The sequence below is a fragment of the Protopterus annectens genome, chromosome 2.part2, assembly GCF_019279795.1.
Source record: "Protopterus annectens isolate FY-2018-M chromosome 2.part2, PAN1.0, whole genome shotgun sequence".
Classification (NCBI taxonomy): Eukaryota; Metazoa; Chordata; order Ceratodontiformes; family Protopteridae; genus Protopterus; species Protopterus annectens.
In genome coordinates, this window is record NC_056730.1 from 488,260,894 (window position 1) to 488,285,725 (window position 24,832).

Sequence of the window (24,832 nt, forward strand, 5' to 3'; positions counted from 1 at the left end):
AATTCCACATGATCCAGTATCAAGAATTTATGTTAGACCAGTTAACTAAAAAGCTGTTCTCCGATGAACCATTAGACAAAAAATCTGTTCAGGAAATAGTACATAACATTCAGCAGGTCAGTAACCACTCCTTAAAATGCGGCTATGATGCACTGGAGGCTTCCTTTAGATCAGCCATGACTGGCACAGTGATCAGAAGACATGCATGGTTAAAAGAACAGCCCTTACCAGATCATGTTAAATCAAAGCTACTGGATGCTCCCATGGACAAGATCAATTTGTTTGGCTCTCCTGCACAACAGGTGCTGAAGAAGATGGAAGAGAAGGCAAAATCTGTCCAGACAGTCAAAGATTTCTTACAGGTCCAACCTCCAAGGTTTAGCAGGAATTGGCCCTCCAAGAATTGGTCCTTTCCAGACACCTCCAAAGCTCAGAGAGGCAGGAATAGGCTCAAGAGGCAGGGGTCAATCCAGAGGTGCCTACAGGGGCGTCAGTGGCAGGCTAACAACCAGCGAGGTATAGCCACAGATACAGCCACCACCCACGACTACAGGACAATCACAGTGACTTGGCTCTAGCACCGCCTACCAGGGAACAACTAGAAGCACCCTTAGGCGGAAAGCTAGCCTTATTTTCAGTAAACTGGCATTACATCACAGGAGACAAGTGGATTTTGCAGACAATAGACCAAGGTTACAGGTTTCACTTCCATACTCTACCAAGGAAGAGAGGAATGCCAAACCTACCTCCAAATCAAAAGGCAGAAGCTCTAAAGCAAATAACTCACTAAGGATGAGAGCTGTAGAAAAGGTACCATCTATGGAGCAAGGACAAGGATTTTACTCCAGGCTCTTCCTGGTACCAAGAAAAGACAACCAATGGCGACCTATTCTCGACCTGTCCGCTTTAAACACATACCTCATTGTCCCAAAATTCAAAATGCTGACCGTACAGCAGCTTTTTCCCATGTTGGGCAAGGAGTCTTGGCTGGTAACTCTAGATCTCAAGGAGGCATACCTGCACGTCCCCATACGACCAAATTGCAGAAGATACCTCAGATTTCTTGCAGGATCAGAGCATTATCAATTCTCAGCATTGCCCTTTGGCTTATCTACTGCGCCCAGAGTGTTCACGAAATGCCTGGCATCAGTAATTGCTCATTGCAGGCTTCAGGGAATTCAAATCTACCCTTACCTGGACGACTGCCTGTTACAAGCGGACAACAAGAACAAACTAGTAGAAGACTTAAAAAGGGTCATTTATCTACTGCAAGCCCTGGGATACACAGTCAATATAAAAAAGTCAAGGCTGATACCATCCCAAAGGATAACCTTTTTGGGTGCAGAGCTGGACACATCACAACAAATGGCATTTCTAACAGCAGAAAAACAGGAGCAACTCCCTCTCTACTTCTTGGCATTAACAAAACAGAACCAGCTAACAGCAAGGAAAGTTCTGCAAGCCTTGGGTTTCATGGCATCCTGCATAATTTTGGTTCCACATGCCAGACTGCATATGAGAAAGTTACAGTGGTACCTAAGGAATTTATGGTCTCAGCACAAGCACAGCCTAGAAACCCAAATTCCAATAATCCCATGCCTGAAGCAAGAGTTCGAATGGTGGGCTCAGGCCTGTCAATCAAACAAAGGACTGCCCTTCCACAGCACTCAACCAAGCCAGACCATCAACGGACGCCTCAGACCTCGGTTGGGGGGGCGCACATGCTGGACAAGTGCATACAAGGCTTATGGACTCAAGACCAGCTGCACCTACACATAAATCAAAAGGAAATGCTGGCAGTAAAACTGGCAATTCAGACATTCAGACCATTTCTTCGACAAGGTCAACTGTTGATAAGGACAGACAACACCACAGTTATGTGGTACATCAACAAACAGGGAGGCACACATTCGTACCCTCTATGCCGCATGGCAATGGAACTCTGGAATGTGGCCCTGACCCTCAACATTCAGTTACAAGCAATTTTTGTGCCAGGAAAAGAAAACATACTAGCAGACATACTAAGCAGAACTACCATGGATGCCCACGAATGGATGCTGCATCCAGACATTTTCAAAACCATTACAAGGAAATGGGGACTACCAGAAATAGACTTATTTGCATCCCCACGCAATCACCAACTGAAGAAATTCTGCACAAGGACGTACCACCCACTTGCTTGGAAAGTGGACTCCCTATCTTTCAGTTGGAAAACCCTGACAGCATATGCATTCCCACCACTTCCTTTGATGCACAAGGTACTATTGAAGATCAAAGAAGACCGTCCAAGGATCATCCTGATAGCTCCAGACTGGCCAAGGCAACATTGGTACCCATTACTGAGGAGCTTGTCTCGGGAACAAATATGGCCTCTACCACTGGTTCCCTTACTGTTAACTCAGAACAACTACAACACCCTGCATCCAAACCTGAAAACACTGCAGCTGACTGCCTGGAATATTGCATAAGACCAAATAACCCAAGTTTATCCCAAAGGGTTAAAGACATTATCTTGGAGGCTCGCAGACCCTCAACAAGAAAAAATTATTCAGCAAAATGGAAAAGATATCACATTTGGAGCACTGCAAAAGGAGAAAATGTGTCACTGGTAAATATAGCCAACATCCTGGAATACTTGGCAGAGCTCTTCCACAACGGCCTGTCCTATTCTTCCGTTAAGATTCATGCATCAGCTATTTCAGCAGAATACAACTTGGATCCTCCAGTCTTCTCACATCCTTTGCTCAGGCAGTTTCTGAGAGGAATTAAAAATGTAAAACCACCTAGGAAACCACCATTGCCAGCATGGGACTTGAACTTTGTGCTAGAAAAGTTGACACTCCCTCCTTTCGAACCAGCAGCAACAGCAGAATTACAATACTTATCATGGAAAACTGCTTTCCTGCTTGCAATCACTTCAGCAAGAAGGGTATCTGAGCTACAGGCATTAATGGCAGTACAGCCCTTCCTGATCTTCCATCAAGATAGTGTCCATGAGAACAAATCCTACTTTTATGCCAAAGGTGGTCTCCAGGGTATCTTTAAACCAAGCTATCCACCTACCTACATTCTTCTCCAACCCACAGAACAGGGGAGAAAGACTGTTGCATACCTTGGATGTACATAGACAATTACGTTACTACCTGGACAGGACCAAGGTCAATAGAAAAACTGACCAGCTATTGGTAGCATATGCAACAGGAATGGAAGGAAAAGCAATTTCAAAACAGACCATCTCTAAGTGGATAGGAAATTGCATTAGATTTTGTTACTCCTACCATGGGAAGAAAACTCCAGAAAACATCAGGCCTCACTCTACAAGGGCTGCAGCCACTACCACAGCTTTCCTACGAGGAGTGGCTACCAAAGACATTTTAGAGGCTGCTACTTGGAGCTCCGTGCATACATTTGCCAAGCATTACAATTTACCTTTATACACCAGATCCCGAGCAGGTTTTGCCACTGCTGTTTTGCAAGGGATCTTGACTACACCATAATCTTATTTCTCCTCCTCCCCCAGTTTGGCTATGGTATTCTACCCATTTGTAAGGACTGCAGATGCATCCTTGAAGGACATAGTACAGTTTTGTACCTACCATAAATGTAGATGTCCGATAGGCATGCATCTGCAGTCAGGATTACCCACCCTCCTTCCCCTCTGTGGTACTCCTAGGGTATTTGCCCATCTTGTAGCTGGCTGGGGGAATCTATTATGGTGCGTTTGTTTGTATATATGTACATACATGCTTATTTTTTGTTTGCTCTCTACTATTTGGAACCATTTGCATTTTTCCAAATTTAGCCTTCCTGCCCCTGGCATCTGGGGCAAGAAACACTGAGGAAAATGGCGTCGGCTGATGCCTTTATACCCGAATAACTGCAGCTATGACGTCGGGTAAAGTGTGACACCAGCCGAGGCCAGACCCAGACTTTGGAATCCGGCCGGCCGAAGGGCTGCCTGACGACAGGACAACCCATTTGTAAGGACTGCAGATGCATGCCTATCAGACATCTACATTTATGGTAGGTACAAAACTGTACTTTCTCGTCAGCGACCTTTTCTATGCGTTCGCTGAACTACCTCTGTCATTTCACTCGTCTTCAGAGAGACTTGATCAAGGAAGCGAGTGAGATGTTAAAGGATCCAACAGCTGCGGGTTTTCAGGATAAGATGAACTCTCAGCTGGCTACCCTCAATTCGATAGCTAACTCCTCCATGCGCCTCTTTCATATGCGGCTGATGGAGCGAGCAGAGCCACAGGTACAGGTGTGGCCTTACGCCGGCATGCCTGGATGCGGCTATGCAATTTTGCGGACCCTTTCAAGACGTCTTTCACTAACTCGCCGTTTGATGGATCGTCCCTTTTTGGTCCTCAAGTGAAAGAAACCCTGACAAGGTGCGAGACTGATGGCAAAACTCTCTGCCGTGGGAGTCCGATGTCCTTCAAGGATGCATCTGCAGTCCTTACAAATGGGTAGTCCTGTCGTCAGGCAGCCCTTCGGTCGGCCGGATTCCAAAGTCTGGGTCTGGCTTCGGCTGGTGTCGCACTTCACCCGACGTCATAGCTGCAGTTTTTCGGGTATAAAGGCATCAGCCGACGCCATCTTCCTCAGTCTTTCTTGCCGCGTGGCGCCCGAAGCAGAAGCTGTTCGCAAGTGCCGGTCGGTCAGAACCAGAGATTTCATACCGAATACTACTTGAAGACTTCTAAAAGCTAAGTACCCGTTAGACTCTTTCTTGCCTCAGCCGATGTCAGAAAAAGTGAATAACTGTTTAACTTGTGGGAAACAAATACCTCATAAAGATTTCCACTCTTACTGCTTACCTTGTTTAGGCCCAGACCACGGCGTAGCAGCTTGTCTAGCCTGTGCTTCTTTAACCGACGGACGCTTAGGCGTCGGTCAGAATTCAGAACAGTTTTTCGTCTCTGAATTTGCTTATATCATGCCGTGGACCCTCCGACTTCATAAATTACCAAAACGCGGGGAAAGGACCGACACTCGCGGTCCGCGGTTTCGACGAAACCGGTTAAGCCAACCAAGTGTCTTGGTTTCGGCTGAAACCGAGCAAGCGGTTCTTCCCGGCCGAAACATGCCTTCTACCGAGGCCTCTTCTAGCCTGGTGGAATCTGCTTCTGAAATCCAACCTTCTGTTGCGGTTTCTCAGGAATTATCAGACACTATTCCCTTGGATATTTCAACCCCTGCACGTGGAGCTGCTAGGCCTCCTGCAGCCATGTCTATTAAGGCCTTTGCCAGGGCTAAAGCAGCTAAAGCTTCAAAAACGGTGCCTGTTAAACCCCCCTCTCACAGGCCCAGCTCCAGTTCCCATATGCTTTCTTTGACTGAGGATCTCATTTCTTTAATTCGTGGCTCCCAGCCTCATCCAGACAGGGCCTCTCATCCACCTCCAGAGAAGAGGCCTAGAGCAGAGCCCCCTGAACCAGTATCCACAGATGACTCGTCTGATGACTCAGAACATACAGACCCTCCTGAGGCTCCTTATTCCCCTTACGAAGACTCTGATGCTGAAGAGTCCATTCCTTCAGCCTCTCCACCTGAGGAATTTTCCTTTGGGGAAACCTTGCATGCTATGAGGGAACAATTTCAGTGGCAGGGGCAAGATTTCTCAGACTCCAGAAAAAGGCTTAGAACCTTTCTACATTTGCCACAGCATAGGCCTTTAGCAATACCTCCAGTTCTTTCTGTTGCAGATGATGCATTTAATGATGCTTGCACTGCTCCTGATTCATTACCTCCGGCCCTGCTAAGCCCGATAGGTTCTACAGGGTCCCGGACACTCATCACCATTTATACAAGGCTCCTTTTGCAGATACAGAGACTATCTCCCAGGGTCCTAAAGCTGTAGCAACTACATCTGCTAAAACCCTCCCTCTGAAAGGGAATCCAGATCCTTAGAGATGGGGTAAAAGTTTACACTTCTGCTACTTTGTCAGCTAGAGCTTTGAACTGCCAATTCCATATGATTCAATATCAAGAGTTTATGCTTGACCAGTTAACTAAAAGCTGTCCTCTGAAGAATCTCTAGATAAAAAATATGTTCAGGAAATGGTACATAACATACAGCAGGTTAGTAACCATTCTTTAAAATTTGGCTATGATGCACTGGAGGCTTCCTTTAGATCAGCCATGACTGGCACAGTTATCCGGAGACATGCATGGTTGAAAGAGCAGGCATTACCAGACCATGTCAAATCTAAGCTTTTGGATGCACCCATGGACAAGGTCAATTTATTTGGTTCCCCTGCACAGCAGGTACTAAAGAAGATGGAAGAGAAGGCGAAATCTGTACAAACAGTGAAAGATTTCTTACAGGTTCAACCTCCAAGGTTTAGCAGGAGCTGGCCCTCCAAAATTGGTCCTTTCCAGACTCCTCTAAGACACAGAGAGGCAGGAATAGGCGTTCAAGAGGCAGAAACCAATCCAGGGGTGCCTACAGGGGACGCCAGTGGCAGAGTAACAACCAGCGAGGCACAGACGCAGCCACCACCACTACAACAACACAATCACAGTGACTTGGATGTGGCACCGCCTACCAGGGAACAACTGGAAGCACCCTTAGGCGGAAAGCTAACCTTATTTTCAAAGAACTGGCATTGCATCACAAGGGAAAAATGGATTTTGCAAACTATAGACCAAGGTTACAGGTTCCATTTCCATACTCTACCAGGAAAGAGAGGAATGCCAAACCTACCACCTACTCAAAGGGCAGAAGCTCTAAAGCAAATATCTCAATTAAGAATGAGAGCTGTGGAAAAGGTACCATCTATGGAGCAAGGAAAGGGATTTTACTCCAGACTCTTCCTGGTACCAAGAAAAGAGAACAAATGGAGGCCTATTCTCGACCTGTCCGCTTTAAACACATTCCTCATTGTTCCAAAATTCAAAATGCTGACCCTACAACAGCTTCTTCCCATGCTGGGCAAGGAGTCTTGGCTGGTAACTCTAGATCTCAAGGAGGCATACCTGCACGTCCCCATATGACCAATTTGCAGAAGATACCTCAGATTTCTTGCAGGATCAGAGCATTATCAATTCTCAGCATTGCCCTTTGGCTTATCTACTGCGCCCAGAGTGTTCACGAAATGCCTGGCATCAGTAATTGCTCATTGCAGACTTCAGGGGATCCAAATTTATCCCTACCTGGACGACTGCCTGATTCAAGCGGACAACAAAAGCAAACTAACAGAAGACTTTTACAAAGAGTCATTTACCTACTGCAAGCCCTGGGATATACAGTCAATATAAAAAAGTCAAGGCTGACTCCATCCCAAAGAATAACTTTTCCGGGTGCAGAGCTGGACACATCAAAACAAATGGCATTCCTAACTGCAGAAAAGCAAGAACAACTACCTCTCTACTTCTTGGCATTAACAAAGCAGAACCATCTAACTGCAAGAAAAGTACTGCAAGCCCTAGGCTTCATGGCATCCTGCATAATTCTGGTCCCTCATGCCAGACTGCATATGAGAAAGCTACAGTGGTACCTAAAGAATTTGTGGTCCCAACACAAGCACAGCCTAGAAACCAAAATTCCAATAATCCCATGCCTGAAACAAGAGTTCCTATGGTGGGCTCATGCCTGTCAATCAAACAAAGGATTGCCCTTCTGTAACAGTCAACCAAGCCAAACCATCACGACAGATGCCTCAGACCTCGGTTGGGGGGCACACATGCTGGACAAGTGCATTCAAGGCTTATGGACTCAAGACCAGCTGCGCCTGCACATAAATCTAAAGGAAATGCTGGCAGTAAAATTGGCAATCCAGTCATTCAGACCATTTCTCCAAGAAGGTCAGTTGATAAGGACAGACAACACCACAGTTATGTGGTACATCAACAAACAGGGAGGCACACATTCATATCCTCTATGCCGGCTGGCACTGGACCTATGGGATGTGGCTCTGAGCTACAACATTCGGTTACAAGCAATCTTTGTTGCGGCAACAGAAAACATTCTGGCAGACATTTTAAGCAGAACTACCACAGATGCCCACGAATGGATGCTGCATCCGGACATCTTCAAAGCCATCACAAGAGAATGGGGATTACCACAAATAGACTTATTTGCATCCCCACTCAATCACCAGCTAAAGAAATTCTGCACAAGGACGTACCACCCACTTGCTTGGAAGGTGGACTCCTATCTTTCAGTTGGAAAAACCTGACAGCTTATGCATTCCCACCACTTCCTTTGATGCACAAGGTGCTTTTGAAGATCAAAGAGGAACGTCAAGGATCATTCTGATAGCTCCAGACTGGCCAAGACAACATTGGTACCCATTGCTGAGGAGCATGTCTCGGGAACAAATATGGACACTGCCCTGATCCCATTGCTGTTAACACAGAACAACTACAACATCCTGCATCCAAACCTGAAAACTCTGCAGCTAACTGCCTGGAACATTACATAAGGACAATTAACCCAGATTTATCCCAAAGGGTTAAAGACATAATCCTTGAGGCTCGTAGACCTTCAACAAGAAGGAATTATGCAGCAAAATGGAAAAGATATCTCATTTGGAGTACTGCAAAGGAGAAGATGTGGCGCTAGTAAACATAGCCAACATCCTGGAGTACTTGGCAGAGCTCTTCCATGCAGGCCTGTCCTATTCTTCCATCAAGATACATGCATCAGCTATTTCAGCAGAATACAGCTTGGATCCTCCTGTCTTCTCTCATCCTCTGCTCAGACAGTTTCTGAGAGGAATTAAAAATGTAAAACCTCCCAGGAAACCACCATTGCCAGCATGGGACTTGAACTTTGTGTTAGAAAAATTGACACTTCCCCCTTTCGAACCAGCAGCAACAGCAGAATTACAATACTTATCCTGGAAGACTGCTTTCTTACTGGCAATCACCTCAGCAAGAAGGGTCTCTGAACTACAGGCGTTAATGGCAGTGCAACCCTTCCTGATCTTCCATCAAGATAGTGTCCATGAGAACAAATCCCACATTTATGCCTAAGGTGGTATCCAGAGTGTCTTTAAATCAGGCTATCCACCTACCTACATTCTTCCCCAACCCACAGAACAGGGGAGAAAGACTGTTGCATACCTTGGATGTACATAGGCAATTACGCTACTACCTGGACAGGACCAAGTCCAATAGAAAAACTGACCAGCTTCTGGTAGCATATGCAGCAGGAAAGGAAGGAAAATCTATTTCAAAACAGACAATCTCCAAATGGATAGGAAATTGCATTAGATTTTGTTACTCCTACCATGGAAAGAAAACTCCAGAGAACATCAGGCCTCACTCCACAAGGGCTACAGCCACTACCACAGCTTTCTTACGAGGAGTGGCTACCAAGGACATTATAGAGGCTGCCACTTGGACCTCCGTGCATACATTTGCCAAGCATTACAATTTACCTTTATACTCTAGATCCCGAGCAGGTTTTGCCACTGCTGTTTTGCAAGGGATCCTAACTACACCATAATCTCTACTTTGTTCCTCCTCCCCTAGTTTAGCTATGGTATTCTACCCATTTGTAAGGACTGCAGATGCATCCTTGAAGGACATAGTACAGTTTTGTACCTACCATAAATGTAGATGTCCGATAGGAATGCATCTGCAGTCAGGATTACCCACCAACCTTCCCCTCTGTGGTACTCCTAGGGTATTTGCCATCCTTCAGCTAGCTTGGCTGGGATCTATTATGGTGTATTTGTTTGTATATATGTACATACATGCTTATTTTATGTGTTTGCTCTCTACTATTTGGAAACATTGGCATTTATCCAAATTTAGCCATCAAAGAGGGCACCTGGCATCTGGGGCAAGAAACACTGAGGAAGATGGCGTCGGCTGATGCCTTTATACCCGAAAAACTGCAGCTATGACGTCGGGTGAAGTGCGACACCAGCCGAAGCCAGACCCAGACTTTGGAATCCGGCCGACCGAAGGGCTGCCTGACGACAGGACTACCCATTTGTAAGGACTGCAGATGCATTCCTATCGGACATCTACATTTATGGTAGGTACAAAACTGTACTTTTTTCTACTCCTTCTAGGCCTTACCCCAAGGGCCAAAAGGGGGGAAAGATGTGGTTCCACAAACAATCTCAAGGAGCTTTGCCTGACGCACAGTCTGTTCCCCTCTAGAGGCAGAGGGGGGAACAATAATGGTAGACGCCGGCCTAGAGGCAGGGGGGGTCCGCAGAATCAGGGCAGTCGAGAAACCTTTTCTGACAAGCCCTTTCAGCATCCCTGAGGTGTTGCCCGACTGTCCACCTTCGGAGGCAGTCGGGGGAAGATTATCACTGTACCCAGAAGCCTGGCAATCCCTAACTCAAGACAAGTGGGTACAGTCTATCATTTCCAGGCTATTGATCCCATTCTTTCACATTCCAGAACAATCAAAAAAATCCCTTCCAGACGTTCCACCCACTCAAAGGGAGCAAGCAGCGTTAGAAATATCAAAGTTGCTTGCAAAAAGAGCCATTCAACCAGTTCCAGCAGACCAGCAAGGATCCGGAATCTACTCCAAATTCTTTTTGGCTCCAAAGAAAACAGGGGACTGGAGACCCATTTTGGATCTCAGCAACTTGAACAAGTCTGTCAAGAAAACAAAATTTCGGATGGTCACGCTGCAGTCCATCCTACCCCTGTTGGGGAAGGACAACTGGATGTGCTCTATAGACCTCCAGGATGCGTACTACCATATAAAAATGAACAGACGCTCCAGGAGATTTCTCCGCTTCAGGCTGGGAACCAGTCATTTTCAATTCAGAGCCCTGCCCTTTGGACTCACCACAGCCCCCCGGGTGTTTACCAAATGCATGGCAGTGGTCACCTTTCATCTGAGACGTCAAGGATTCCAGGTGTTTCCATACTTAGACGACTGGCTCTTTACAGCCCCCATCAAGCATCTTCTGCTACTTGCCAGGGACTACACCTTTCACACATGTTGAAAGCTAGGTATCTCAATAAATTGCGAAAAGTCTGTTTTGTCGCCTTGTCGTGCTATTACCTTCATAGGCGCAAATCTAGACAGTCAGCATGTCAGCCAGACTCACAGACCAGAGGATAGCAGACATACACAAACAAGTCTCTCTTCTCCACAGCAACAAAATCAAAGCCCGACTGGCCCTGAAGGTACTGGGGATAATGGCGGCTGCTATCCCTCTTCTTCTATTAGCCAGATTTCACATGAGAATCTTACAATGGATGCTCTTCACACAATGGTCATACCAACAACTTCCGATGTCCCACTCCATTGTGATAACTCAATCATGCAGGAATCACCTTTCTTGGTGGATTACATCCCCCCAGCTCTTCCTAGGAAGACCCTTTGTTCCTCCCCCTCCGGTTGCTACTCTGACAACGGACGCCTCCCTGATCGAGTATGGGGGGCATTATCAAGGCAGGACGGTCCAGGGCATATGGCAACCTTACGAACGCCACTTGCATATAAATGTTCTAGAGATGAGAGCAGTGCTTTTAGCGTTGCAGGCCCTTCAAGACTCTCTTCCGATAGGAACGATAGCAATTCAGACAGACAACATGTCTGTAGTGTGGTACATCAACAAACAAGGCGGAACCAGATCCTACCCCTTATGTCGAGAGGCACTCAGACTGTGGCAATGGGCGATTTCTTCTCAGCGGTTTCTGATAGCAACGCACATTCCCGGGAAGTCCAATGTCATTGCGGACAAATTGAGCAGAGCTATTCTCATGCCTCACGAGTGGTCTCTGAAAAATTCAGTGTTGGAGAAAGTTTTTCTAAAGTGGGGCCGGCCTTGCTGCAACTTTTTTGCTACTCCCCAAAACAGCAAGTGCGAAAATTATTTCACACTCTTTCCCCAACCAGGCCATCCCAGCAGAGACGCTCTAGTCCAAGATTGGCCCCGGGGACTTCTGTATGCCTTTCCCCCCTTCCCACTGATTTCTCGATACAGAAAGCCATCGCTCAGAAAGCTTCCATGATCCTCATTGCTCCATACTGGCCTCGACAGGTTTGGTTCCCATTTCTACACTGTTTTCTGTTGGAGCAACCCTGGCATCTGGACCCAGTTCCAGATCTTTTGACCCATCAGTCGGGTCAGTTACATCGCTCCCTCCCCTTTTTGAACCTCACTGCATGGTTCCTCCAATTCCAACCCTAGCCAGGCTTCCTCTAATATCTCACTCAGTTCGAGATATTTTAATAGCTTCTCATAAAACCTCCACTCGGAAGATTTATCTTAGTAAGTGGAAACGTTTTTCCTATTGGGCGCAGGGAAGGGACATCGACCCGTTCACTGCTTCTATTCAATCAGTCCTTGATTTCTTAGCCGAACTTTTCCACTCAGGTTCGTCTCCTTCTACACTTAAAGTTCAACTGGCAGCCATATCTAACTTTCATGTTGGAATCTCAGAGTCTGCCATCATGTCTCACAAACTTTGCAAAGCCTTTTCTTTTTGAAGGGAGTTTTTCTCCTCAAGCCTTCTATTAGAAATCCTCCTCCTTCTTGGGACCTTAACTTGGTTCTGACATCTTTGATTCTTCCCCCTTTTGAACCTGCGGCTTCGTGTTCGATGAAATTGCTTTCCTGAAAAACACTCTTTTTGGTAGCCATTACTTCGGCTAGAAGAGTCTCTGAAGTTCATGCACTCTGTAGTCGATCCCCTTACCTTTTGTTTCATAAGGATAGGGTATCCTTACGTACCAACCCATCCTTCTTACCCAAAGTAGCCTTTCCGGCAAACCTAAATCAAACCATTGACCTTCCTGTGTTTTTTCCTAACTATTCCAACAGATCAGAACAAAAATTACATTGGTTAGATGTTCGACAATTAAGGTATTACTTAGGACCAAACAAATTAGAAAGTCTGATCAGCTATTTGTTTCTTATGCAGAAGGCAAAAAGGGCCTTCCAGTTTCGAAAGTATCTCTCTCCAGATGGCTTACTTCTTTGATTTCTTTTGTATATGAGATCAGGCATCAACAGTTACCAAACAAACCTAGGGCTCATTCAACTAGAGCTTTGGCTACTTCCATAGCTTTCCAAGACAGGCTGCCTATTGACTCGATTTGTGCTGCAGCTACTTGGGCTTCTCCCCATACTTTCATTTCTCACTATAAGTTGGACTTAGCTTCTAGACACAGAGCCAACTTTGGTTCCACTGTACTCAAGAGTCTGTTCCGATAGGCCACCCAGGACAAGGTGCTAGGGACGTGGTCCCATCCAGCAAGAATGAAGGCGAGAGAGACAACTTAACATATAGAAGTTATGTACCTACCATAACGTTCCATGTTAGTTGTCTTCTTCTCGCTTCTTCTTCGTCCCTCCTTCCCCCTAGCCTGGACAGACCTAGAGGAGTTTGATTGTGGCCTTTATTTTCCTACCACCTCTATTTGTGTGTGTGTGTGTGTGTGTATATATATATATATATATATATATATATATATATATATACTGTAATGTATATATATTCCCTCGTCAGGTTTTAGGTCACCTTTTTCTGTCACTCTATAGAGGTGGGTTACCCCTTTTCCAGTTTCTGGATTTTTCCTAGCTGGGCTTAGCTTACAAACGAGATCTGAGGTATTACCGCCTAGCATTGTGGGATAAAAGGGGAGCCTCGAGCCAGTGGAACTAACTCTCGAGCTTTTAGAGTGGCCGAGTTGGAGCCGAGGTTCGGCTCCGAACCCATCCAGCAAGAAAGAAGGCGAGAAGAAGACAACTAACATGGAACGTTATGGTAGGTACACAACTTCTATTTCTTCTCTTTACTCCTACTCACAAATCTCCCACACCTTTCTTCACTGTCCTCTCTAATAATGCTACCTGTATTAACCCAGATATAACCACTCGCCTACTAGGTGTAACTATTGATAACCGTCTTAATTTTGATGACCATATTAACACCACCATTAAATCAGTTAACAAAAAAATTGGTACTCTCTACAGAATTAAACCCTTCCTTACCCTAGCAGCTAGAAAAACCATTGCCCAGACCCACCTGATCTCCACCCTTTTCTATGCCTCTGCTATATATACTAACTTATCTAAAACCAACCTTACCAAACTCTCTACCTGTTACAATAGTATAACTAGATTCATTACTGCTACTCCCTTCAGAACGCACCACTGTCTCAACCTCAAGCAACTAGATTGGTTAGAGCTTAATAACCACTTACTCTATCAACAATTACTCATCATTCATAAGACCCTTTATTATCCTGATGATACCACTAGCCTTACTAAACTGATTTCACCTTATAAAAACCTAGCCACACTACGCTCTGCTAAAAAACTCCTAGTAGCCTTGACTAAATCTTACAATAAAGCTGGGGACTCCTTATTCTCAAATACTGTCGGGAAAATCTGGAATCAACTCCCTCATGAAATAACTAACCTTGACTCTACCGTCTCTTCAAAAAACATATCAAAGAACATCTTAAAACTCAGTGGCTGTGTCCTTGTGCTAACCCCGACTGAAATCACTTCTCCCTTACACCTAACTTCCACCCCCCTTCTCTGACTGAGCTTCTAAACAACATATTAAATTGTTTATAGTTATTTCTTAGATATAGACTCTACCAGAAATTTTCTTTTTCCTCTCCTCCATGCTATTCAATCTAGTGTTTTGATTATCTGTTTTTATTAATCTAACTTTAGTATGTGCACCCCTGTTAATTTTATTTTAATTGGTTGTTTTTTGTAAATTAGTTTTTGCTATTTTATTTTATTTTAAATTCTTACATAAGTCTACCCTTGTACTTTTTTATGCATATCTTTGTTTTATGTGGTTAATGTTTTTCTTTTCTTCTTGTATTGGAGCTTTTCTCCCCGGGCCTCTACTGAAAACAGATACATGTCCAGCTAGACTAGCCCGGTCAACAAATGTAAAATAAAATAAATAATAATAAATAGTAAGGCCTTGTTCAGTTTAATTCTGGTGGCTGCTAAAAAAGCAGTTATTAGAAAATGGAAATGAAAGTCTAAACCAACTGTATTTTAAGTGTTGAGTATTGTAACACAGAGTAAATGGGAGTGAGATCTTTAGAAAAGAAGGAGCAAATTACATAGAAATAAATGTAATTTGGAGAACAATACATACAGAATAACATTCTGGAGGAGAAGTGAGCTTTCATGGAAGGCAGGATTTGAGCAATTTATGTAGTGTTGCACTGATAGTTATAAAAAAGAACATATATGATGTACAGTATAATATATGTAACTGAAAACATGTTAGTATGGTTTGCTTTTTGCTACATTGTTTGCTGTGTCTTAAGTGATAGTTTAATAAAGATGTCTTAGAAAAGAGAGAGAGAGAACTTTCTCTGAGCAAGACTAATTTATTGGGCTTGGTTCAGGTTCTTGTACAGGCTATTGACTCTTCTCATAAGGTGAGTTCTGGTAAAAGAAAAAGGGATTCCTCTTTCCTTGTAAAGCTTCAAGATTTTGAATCTGTGGCGAATGTGAAAGGATATATGCACATTTTTCCTCTGTTTTCTTGTTGAGATTCTGAGGAGGGTATGGTATCTGAATCTTCCTGTGAGGGATTCACTTTCTTTGAAACTATTTCTAGAATGTGTGTTTTCAGTGGGAGAACACTGAGTTTATTCCCTAAGTTGTTGCAACTGGAATTCCCAGAACCTTCACTCATCTCCCCGCTGCTGTCAGTGCTGTCAGCATTGGAGGATGTTTTTCACAGCTGGTTTCCTTGACAATCAACCTGGTGGTCCTAAAAAGCAGATAGAATGTATAGTTAGTTTTTCAAGTTTTTATACACAAATTTGAGACCTGACCCAGCAGCTATACCTTTACTTAAAGATCATATTTAAAGGTGTGAAGCATGCTTTTTTTTTTTTTCAAACAAAAAAATTGTTCACAAATATCTTTACGCTTGCAAACACCTGTGTGAAAAAAGTGTGTTTTGAACCCTTTAAAAATTAAGTTTTAAATATTCCCTCCGAACATGAAGTACTAAATGTAGTAAGCATTGTTTACGGTATTGATATTCATTGGTGGGCTGGGAACGGTTGCATCTTTCCGTGTTCCATCTGTCAGATTAATGTAGGTAAGTAACTGGAAATTAATGATGTAATTGCCAAAGTGTTAAATTAACAGGTTGGCAAAAAATAATGATATATAGTTTTCTGCTGAACTTTTAAACGGTTTGGCAATTACGTCACTAATTTACAATTGCTTACCTATGCTAAATGATGTAACCACTTCCTGCTCTGCTATGAATATTAATGCTGTAAACATGGCTTACTACATTTAGTCTTCTGTGTTTGAAAGCAGTATTTCAAAACTGTTTTTAATGCATGTTTGTGAAACTACCTTTTTTTTTTGTATAAAAAAAACAAATGTTTCATACCTTTAGAAATTATCTTTAATCCAGCTGCTGCCAAACATTACTTCTAATCCTTTTGACAAGGATGGCAAAGCTATTGATAAGTTTGATAAAATGTATGCTTCTGCAACTTTGATTTTTAGACTCTTGAATTGTCAGCCTTTTATTTTTAAGTTTATACAGACCAATTGTGAAAGGATGAGTAATGTTTTGTTTGCAGTGTTTTCTGAGAGGAAAAAACTGCTGTAAATAAATTAGTTTCCTCCACTGTACAAGTCACAACTCATTGTTTGCTATGTGTGCATAACTGGTACTGTTTTCAAGAGGTTTGTCTGGTTGTATTCTCAGAACCTCCCAGATTATCTGAAAAAATTAGATTGAAGTCTCCTTTGGATAGAGATTTAGTTGTTAGTTTCTCTGCTGCAGACTATCAGAAAGTGTGATGAAAGGGGTAGGCATCTCTTAAGATTTTTTTTCAGTCCTCCTTTTTAAAGTTCATAGGTTGTTATTGGGATATTGACCAAAAAGTCTTTATAAGCCTACCCATGTGTACCCAGTATAATACTAGAGAAACCCAATGTAAAGGATCTTGCCTAAATTCGAGATCTTGGTTAGCAATGACTGCCCTTACCTAGGAGGCTCATATGTGAAATCCCCAGCAGGAATTTACAGCTGCCCATCCAGTCATCTAGGCTATGCTTAAACATGATCATAGAGAGGCTTTGTTTGATGTTAATGGGTAGCCTATTCCAGAGAAGTGGCAACCTCTGAGAGATGTAGCTGTCTCTCCAGCAGGTCCTATTTATGTCGCAGGCCAGGTCAAGGTCCCTGGAGCGGGTGGTCCTTGTCCCATTCGACTTGTGGATGTACAGCATTTCCATTAGTTTCAGATCTAAGATTGCTCTGTAGGCCAGGCACAAGTCTCCTCTAAGTAGTCTGTACAGTATTAAGTACAGTGACTTCAGTCTGTCAGTGTATGACATATGTTGGAGATCCTGAATTTTCTTGGTTAGAAATCTCTGAGGTGTCTCAAGTTGCTGCAGGTGCCTGATAAGGTACATACCAAAGGGAACATTGTCCTCCATTATTGGCCTGGTGATGGTAGAGTACAGTAGTATTATGACCTCTTTTGCTCTTGAGGCAATGCCATTGCTATCAGGTGTGCGATGTAGAATGCTTTTCTTACCACAGTAGACACATGCTGGTCAAAATATTCGTCTGCAGTCAGTTTGGGTTCCCAAGTCTCTCACTACTCAATTGTTACTTGGGGTATTATTATTTACATGACAGCCTGCAGGGATATAATTTTTACCAAAGGGAATGATTCGTTTTTTTATATCACTGAATTTGAGTCCATGGCTTTTGCGCCAATCATTGGTTTGTGCAAGTCCCTCTTGAAGTATATTGACATTTGGGTAGGTGATTGCACCTAATTTGCAGTCATCAGCAAACTTGGTCAGTTGCAGACCCTCTGTTTTGGCCTGAACTTATGAGAGGTATATTACAAACAATAGAGGTCCAGCACTGACCCCATGTAGAACCCCACTGGTGATGGGTCTGCTAGTTGAGGTAAAGACCCCAACTTTGAGTGTGATCTGTTAGTTAGCAGCCCACTTGACGACATAAGGGTTGATATTCAATCGGGAGTGTTAATCAGTGATGCTCTAATCTGGGATTGTCTCAAAGGCTTTGGCTAAGTCAAGGTAGGCTGTATGCAGAGATTTACCTTCATCTGTGGCTCTGGTGACGTTTTTGAAGAAGTCCGCCAGGTTTAACAGGCATGATCTGCCTTTGACAAAACCAAACTGTCTGATAAAGGATTTGGAGATCACCTATATCCTTATTTATACAGTCCATGATGATTCTTTCCATGGCCTTATAGATAAGGTGGGTTAAACTTAAGGATCTGTAGTTCCCAGGATTTGTTGCTGTACCCTCTTTATGAAGGGGGATGACTGTTGATGTGTTCCATTCAGCAAGGACAATTACAGTACTCAGACTGTGGTTGAAGAAAGTACCTAATGGAGTTGCTAACTCATGATGTTATGTTGTCCCATCTCGCCTTCGATGTTCTTCGTGTTTCACTGTTGCAGTCATTACATTTGGGTTATCTGCCTGCAGGTAGCCCTCAGCTGGCCTGAATATCAAAGTCTTGGATTCCTGCGTCGGATGCTGTCTCTTCTTCCATGACGTCAGGGGTATAAAACATGCAGCCGACGACATTACATCAATCTTTCTTGCCGCACTGTGCCTGAAGCAGAAGCAGTTCGCAAGTGCCGGTTGGCTGACTCCTGAAATTTTCATTTTCGAGTTTCAGAATCAAAGTCTTCAAAAAAGCTAAGTACCCCATTGGGGATCTTTTTTCTTGCTCTTAACCGATGTCACTAAAAGTTAACAGTTGTCTTACCTGTGGAAAGCAAATACCTCATAAATATTTTAATTCGTACTGCATTCCTTGCTTAGGCCCAGACCACGACGTCCCTTACTGTCAGTTTTGTGCTTTATTCAACCCCCGAACTATTCATCGGTCTATTTTTGCAGCAAATTATTTTGGTGCTCTGTATAACTATCCAGAAATGGTTTCGGTAAGCCATCCGACTACCGACATTCTGAAAAAACGTAAGGATAAAGACAGAAACAGACTGCATAGGTCCAAAACTGCCAACGACGCTTCCGTTAAGCTATTCGCCAGTTTGCCAGTACTCAGTGAGGCGCTTTCGCAACCCCTGATGCCCACTACATCAGATTCGCAGGCCTCTACTGAGACGCATTCAGAGTCCGGTATGCCACGAGATGCTTATTTGACTATGGAACCTGTGGATATCTGTACCTTGGATGGGTCCAGAGCCTGTGCAGGCACCGGCTTCTGAGGGTGTATTCAGGCCTACAGATTTGCATATTAAACTGATACCATCTTCTTCATCAAGGCCCAAAACTCGACTCGCCTAGAAAACAGACACCAAAACCGCATGGTCAGGCCCATATGCCTAAAAAAACAAATGCTTAGAATGGCTGCCAATACTCCATGTGAGAAAAATACACTGGTATCGGAAATCTGTCTGGTCCGAACACTGACAAAATTTGCCTTTTCAAATACAAGTGCTGGGGTTTCTCATATACTTTACTTTGAACAGAGCACAAAGGTAATGTAATTTAACAGACAGATCCAATATTGTCTATTTTTGTCGAATTCAACATATCTTCCTTTGACACTACTTGAAACTTTCAGGGTTCCAGGGCTCTGACTCCTCCCCTACCCATAATTTCCCATATTGTGCTCCAGTACCTCAGATCTTTGCCACGTGAAGTTTCAGACGTGTTCTCAAAAGCTTGTATCCTTTTGTAAGAAAGTTTTCGAAAACAAGTTTGGTACTTAAGTAGTTGGATAGGCTTATAGTTACACACTTAAATAGCTGAATATCTTTACTCATCCTCTACCTTTGTTCTTCTAGCTTTAGTGTTAATCTTTCGACCATAGCTTAGCGGGATGTTAATGTAGTTAGTTATGTCTCTTTTTGAGTAGTGTTGGCCTTAACGTACTTCAGTTATTACTGTTTACAGAGCTTAGAAACTCTGTAGTACTGTACTTTTGATATTATATGATTATATTTCTGGTGAGTGTTCTATCCTCCTCCAGGTTTCAACATGGCTGAATCTCATGTCTTTTAGAAACGTTCAGAGTATAAGCACAAATTGCCCCTTCAGGATCCTCACATTTTGTGTTTATTGCCTGGGCACTGCCCATTTGGACACAGTGCACTTCATGTGCATCCTTTAGTGCCAGAGCTTTACAAGCTTGCTGAGACAAATTGGTGGCAAAGGTACTTCTCAGTCCACAAACAGGGACTATGTCTTCTGAATCCTCCTCCCCTGCTAAGAAGTCAGACCAGGCTTCAGATAAGAAGGACAAGGAGAAAGAAAAGAACAAAGACAAGTCTTCTGTTTCTAAAAGGTCTTTGGAACCAGCAGTTTCCGTTCAACCTGTGTCTACAGCTTCCTGGTCCTCACACTCCTACTCTGGGCCCCAGTTTTCAATGGAGCAGATGACCCCCAGGTTGCACTCTCCAATGTTACGAAAGAAAAAGTATTCAAGCCATTCTTCAGCAGATTCATCTACCCAATCATCACAAGCTTGACAAGAGCATGAATGACATCAACAGGATAATGAAAAAGGTTTTGAGGATGCAGATTCAGCTTGGGGTTTTGTCTGCCCCATCCCTGGGGAATGTACCAACCTTTGGTCATCCTGCCCTTCCACTCCTTTCACCTGTTGCGGTCTATCCTCTGACTTCAACATGGATTACTTCTACTGGACCTTCCTCCTCCTGTCCTTCATCAGTCCCCTTATGATGTCTCCACATATTTTGGGCCCAAAGTTAAAGATATCTTGACCAGGATTGAACAAGATGGTAAGACTGTCTCTGCAGTAGGCATTTGTTTTTCCACCCCTCAAAGGTCCTACTCCAGGAATTGGAAGGTGGGGAAAAAGTTTCCCTCAGCAGTGAGAATCAGACCATGTACTTTGTGTCTGCGAGGTAAACACTTTAACCATTATGCCAAACCCCGAAGTACATATGTTATTTTCCTAACTGACACTTGGGATTAGCGGGATTAATTTTATGTAACTTTATATTGTAAGCAATTGCAGTTAAGCTTTTAAATACTTAATACACAGATACAATTAAAATTGTAGGCTAATACTTAATACACAGATACAATTAAAATTGTAGGCTAGTAAACTCCTACAGTATAAGGAATGTTTTTCAGTGGTGGCTGTCAGAGCAAAAGGGCTATATTGTAACTGTGTTGAAAAAGTTTTTGTCTTACTCCCAATTACTAGTCATTTTTGAGGTAACAAATAGGATTGTTTTATTATACACAGTTTGCCTCTTGTATCTGTTGTACAGTTTTGTTAAGGAGATGCAGTTGCTTAAAAAAACTGATAACGGAATACAATATTTTACAGGGTCAGGTGAAAGATACAAACAAGAAGCTACAGGAGGAAGGAACAGAGGTAAGGCAGTGTTAGTTTGACAGAAATATTTTCTCTTCTTTACTTTCACTCAGTTGTGGAATTTTTTTGTATGCAGACGTATTTTTTTAATGAGCTCATTCGCTTCCATAACACTTGAGTAAAATTTTTCATTTGAAAGACTAGATACAATTATTTCAGAAAAAGTGCTGCTGAAGTAGCTCCCAAATATGCAACAAAGTCTAGAAGATTTGGGATTTTTACCTGAAAGTGTTTGCATAGGTACTTTTTTACCACAAGCAGACTCCAAAGTATTTTTTCTCAGACATATGGCAAATGGCAGTGTAATGAGGAAGAAAGAGGTACCTAGGAACATATGTTTTTGGAGTGTAAAATTCCCTTCAGAGTACACTATCAGGAATACTGGGTGAGAAAATGAGTGTCTAAGGATTTTTTTTTTGAGCAGGGATACGGGGTCTGAATTGCCTAGAGTAAGGTCTTCTTATCTGGCAAGGGAGTGGTTATTGGAGGGTGGAAATCAGTCTAAACCAGCAATACTTGAAGCGAATATTGTAACAAAAATAAAAGAACAGGGGGTGGGATCTTTAGAAATGGGTAGGAGTAAATTATGTAAATGCAAGTAGAATTTATGGAAACAATACACAGAGAAAAATGTTTTGGAGGAGGAATGCAAGGATGTAGTTGGGTATATTCTTTGTAGTCTATTGAGTACAAATTTGTATTGTATACATTACTTAGAGAAAACATTGCTTTTTTAGGCCATACTATGTCCATAACTGTCTAAAGTAATGTCTCCAATAAGACTTTAATAAATTGAAAAAATATCTATTTACTGGTTTTAGAGAGAAAGGAATGCAAACACTTTTTAAGTGCTGGGAGAACGTTTTAATTTTTTAACTGACAGGTGGCTTGAGGGGAGCAATAAGAGCACGAGTGTGAAATTATATTCTCAGGCTACATCCATGAAAGAGAAGGCAGGAATTTAACAATTTTATGTAATGTTGGATTGACAGTATTGTGTAGAGCAGTAGTATATGTAATATATACTGTTTGTAAATGTGAACTTTTTAATATGGTTTGATTACTTTTATATAAATGTAAATCTGTCAGTGTCACAAGTGATAATCCAATAAAATGTTTTATTTTTTAAAAAAGTACTGCTGAAGTGGCCTTGGTATTTTAGTTCTACCATATGTCAATGACTTGGCTCCTTCAGTAGTTTTTAGCAAGTTCATGACTGCCATGCATATGAATCTTCCTTTCACTGAATTGTCTTGAGACTTGCAGTGCTAATTGCTTTTAAAACCACAGAATTGTTGATGTGCATAGAAGAGAACTGTATTCCTTTTTTCTCTTGCATTCACTCCTGCTTTCCTACCCAGCCTCCTTTGCGGCAGAATACAAATGTTTATTATCATAAGAGGTTTGTAGGTACTGTCATGGAATTGTTTTCTCTGTTTGTAGCTGGATTGCCATTGACCAGGTTTCTCAACTGCTCATGGGCAGTTTTTGTTAATACAGTAGCGATGGCTTAACTGTGTTAGGTTGTTGTTCTCTTTTTGTATGCATTGGCCTCTATTAGCAATGCAGTTATGTTGAGTAAATGAGTTCGGTATGAGTGCCTTTCAGTGTGAGTCAATGTACAATTTCACTATAGTGCATTCTTGTTATGTTTTATTATTGTGATTCAGTAAATGTTTTACAGCTGTCTATTATATGTGAGCAATTTAATTTCAAAATATTTGAATTTCTAATTTTGATTGAGTCATTGAATGAGTGATGTCCTTCATTAGGTCACTGTTGCAGTATTCCAAACAGTTGGATTATCTTGCCAAATAAGCTGGATGTCCGGCCAGGATACCAAAGCCAAAACCTTTCATAGAGCAATATGTCTGGTGTATGATGTAAGCCCATTGGTGCAAGGGTACATAACTGGTCATATGAGTGTAAATCCCCCTGACTATCCCATCGCCAGTCTGAATGTTGGCGTCACACCCTTAGGACTGTTCTACACATGATCATTTGGACCACTGGCCTTCATGGGTTCAGATAAGTGCCCCATTTGGGAACTTTCCTCTATTTTTCTCAATTGTATTGCTGTTTGCTCTATTTGATGTTAGCTAGGAGGGAAAAGTGTGATTGCAATAGTTAGATTCCCTACCAGAATATCCACTCTCAGTGCATGTTCTGTTTAGGTGCAGAGCACAAGTACACAAATTGTAAGATCTGTCAGTGTTTGTTACAAAGATATTTTGAACTCCACTTTCATCTCTTAATTCTTGGAAACTCCGTGACTTAAGCTTGTTGCCCATCCAATCTGTTCAAAAGTAAAAATTTTGAAGACCTAAGCCTCACATCGCATCTGCCCAGTTGGACTGTGACATGTCCGCAGAGGTCTCGGAACACACACAATACCTTCTCAGACTCTTGCTACTACTACCCTACCAGAGGCAGGTATGGCATCTGCGGTTTGCACGTACAAAGTAATAGAAGCTACTGATAATGGTGAGAAGGGGGAAACCACGATTAATAATTTTTTTTTCAAAAACATTTTTATTTTTTCATTATAAACATACGCAAATGTACATATAACAAATACAATAAATCAGTAACAAAACTATTTACATTCATCCATGGTAAACAATCATTTTATCCATGAGAAGTTATCAGTATTTGTTCAAAAGGTTTTCCAATGTTTGCCATGCTATTTTTTTTTTTTTTGAGTAATGCTCTATGTTACGAGTTCTATAACAAATGGTTTGCAGTTCTTTTTTACAAACAACTTTTGCTAAATTCCAACTATGTTTTTCGTATAACTTTTGCTAAATTAATAAAATCTTTAAACATCAAATCCTGTTTACTTTTCCAGTTCGAAGTAATAACTTTTCTGTCAATTGCAGGAATTGACCAGAGTAACTGAATCTGCGATTTCGGTATTACACTAGGTATAGGAACATTGAATAGGTTTAGTGAGTTAGAAATATGGCCGTTATTAGACCATAAAGCATTTACAAAATATCTGAAGCCTTTCCAGTATTGAAAAACATTTCTACATTCAATGAGCATGTGAACCCAGTTGGCCTCTAGTAATTAATCACATTTCCAGCATTTACTTTCACTGTTTTTGAGTATAAGATTTATTTTATGTGGAGTATAGAAACTCCTATTCATAAATTTCCATGTATGTAGTCTCCAGCATAATGAAGAAAGATGTACCATACGTAGAATTCAATAATTTTTTGGATTCATCACATATTTCTTCTCCATTAATCTTTACATAGTAATTCCAGAAATCTGAGTCAAACTTTAGTGTCATCTTAGTATCTTATAGATAGGTGAGATACTTAATCTTTGATTATCTGTCTTTTCAAGACACACAATGAACTGAATCAAACTAGGTATAGATTCAGTCTCTAGGTTGATTGATACTCTCATTTTGTTTTCTATAAACTGCCGTAATGAGTGTATAAACAACCAACTGTCTTGACTATTATCAAAACTACATAAGAGAGTTTAGTGGTTTTA

At 42.3% G+C, this 24,832-nt stretch overlaps 1 protein-coding gene across 2 annotated transcripts in view; it reads left to right on the forward strand.

Annotated features, from left to right (window-relative positions):
• Positions 1–24,832, forward strand: part of EXOC6B (exocyst complex component 6B) — a 5,967,963-nt gene that overhangs the window by 642,107 nt on the left and 5,301,024 nt on the right. For both annotated transcript variants that reach the window (XM_044063970.1, XM_044063971.1), the window contains exon 3: positions 21,281–21,328. In XM_044063970.1, the coding sequence (XP_043919905.1) occupies positions 21,281–21,328 (48 nt within the window). The remainder of the gene's footprint in view (positions 1–21,280; positions 21,329–24,832) is intronic.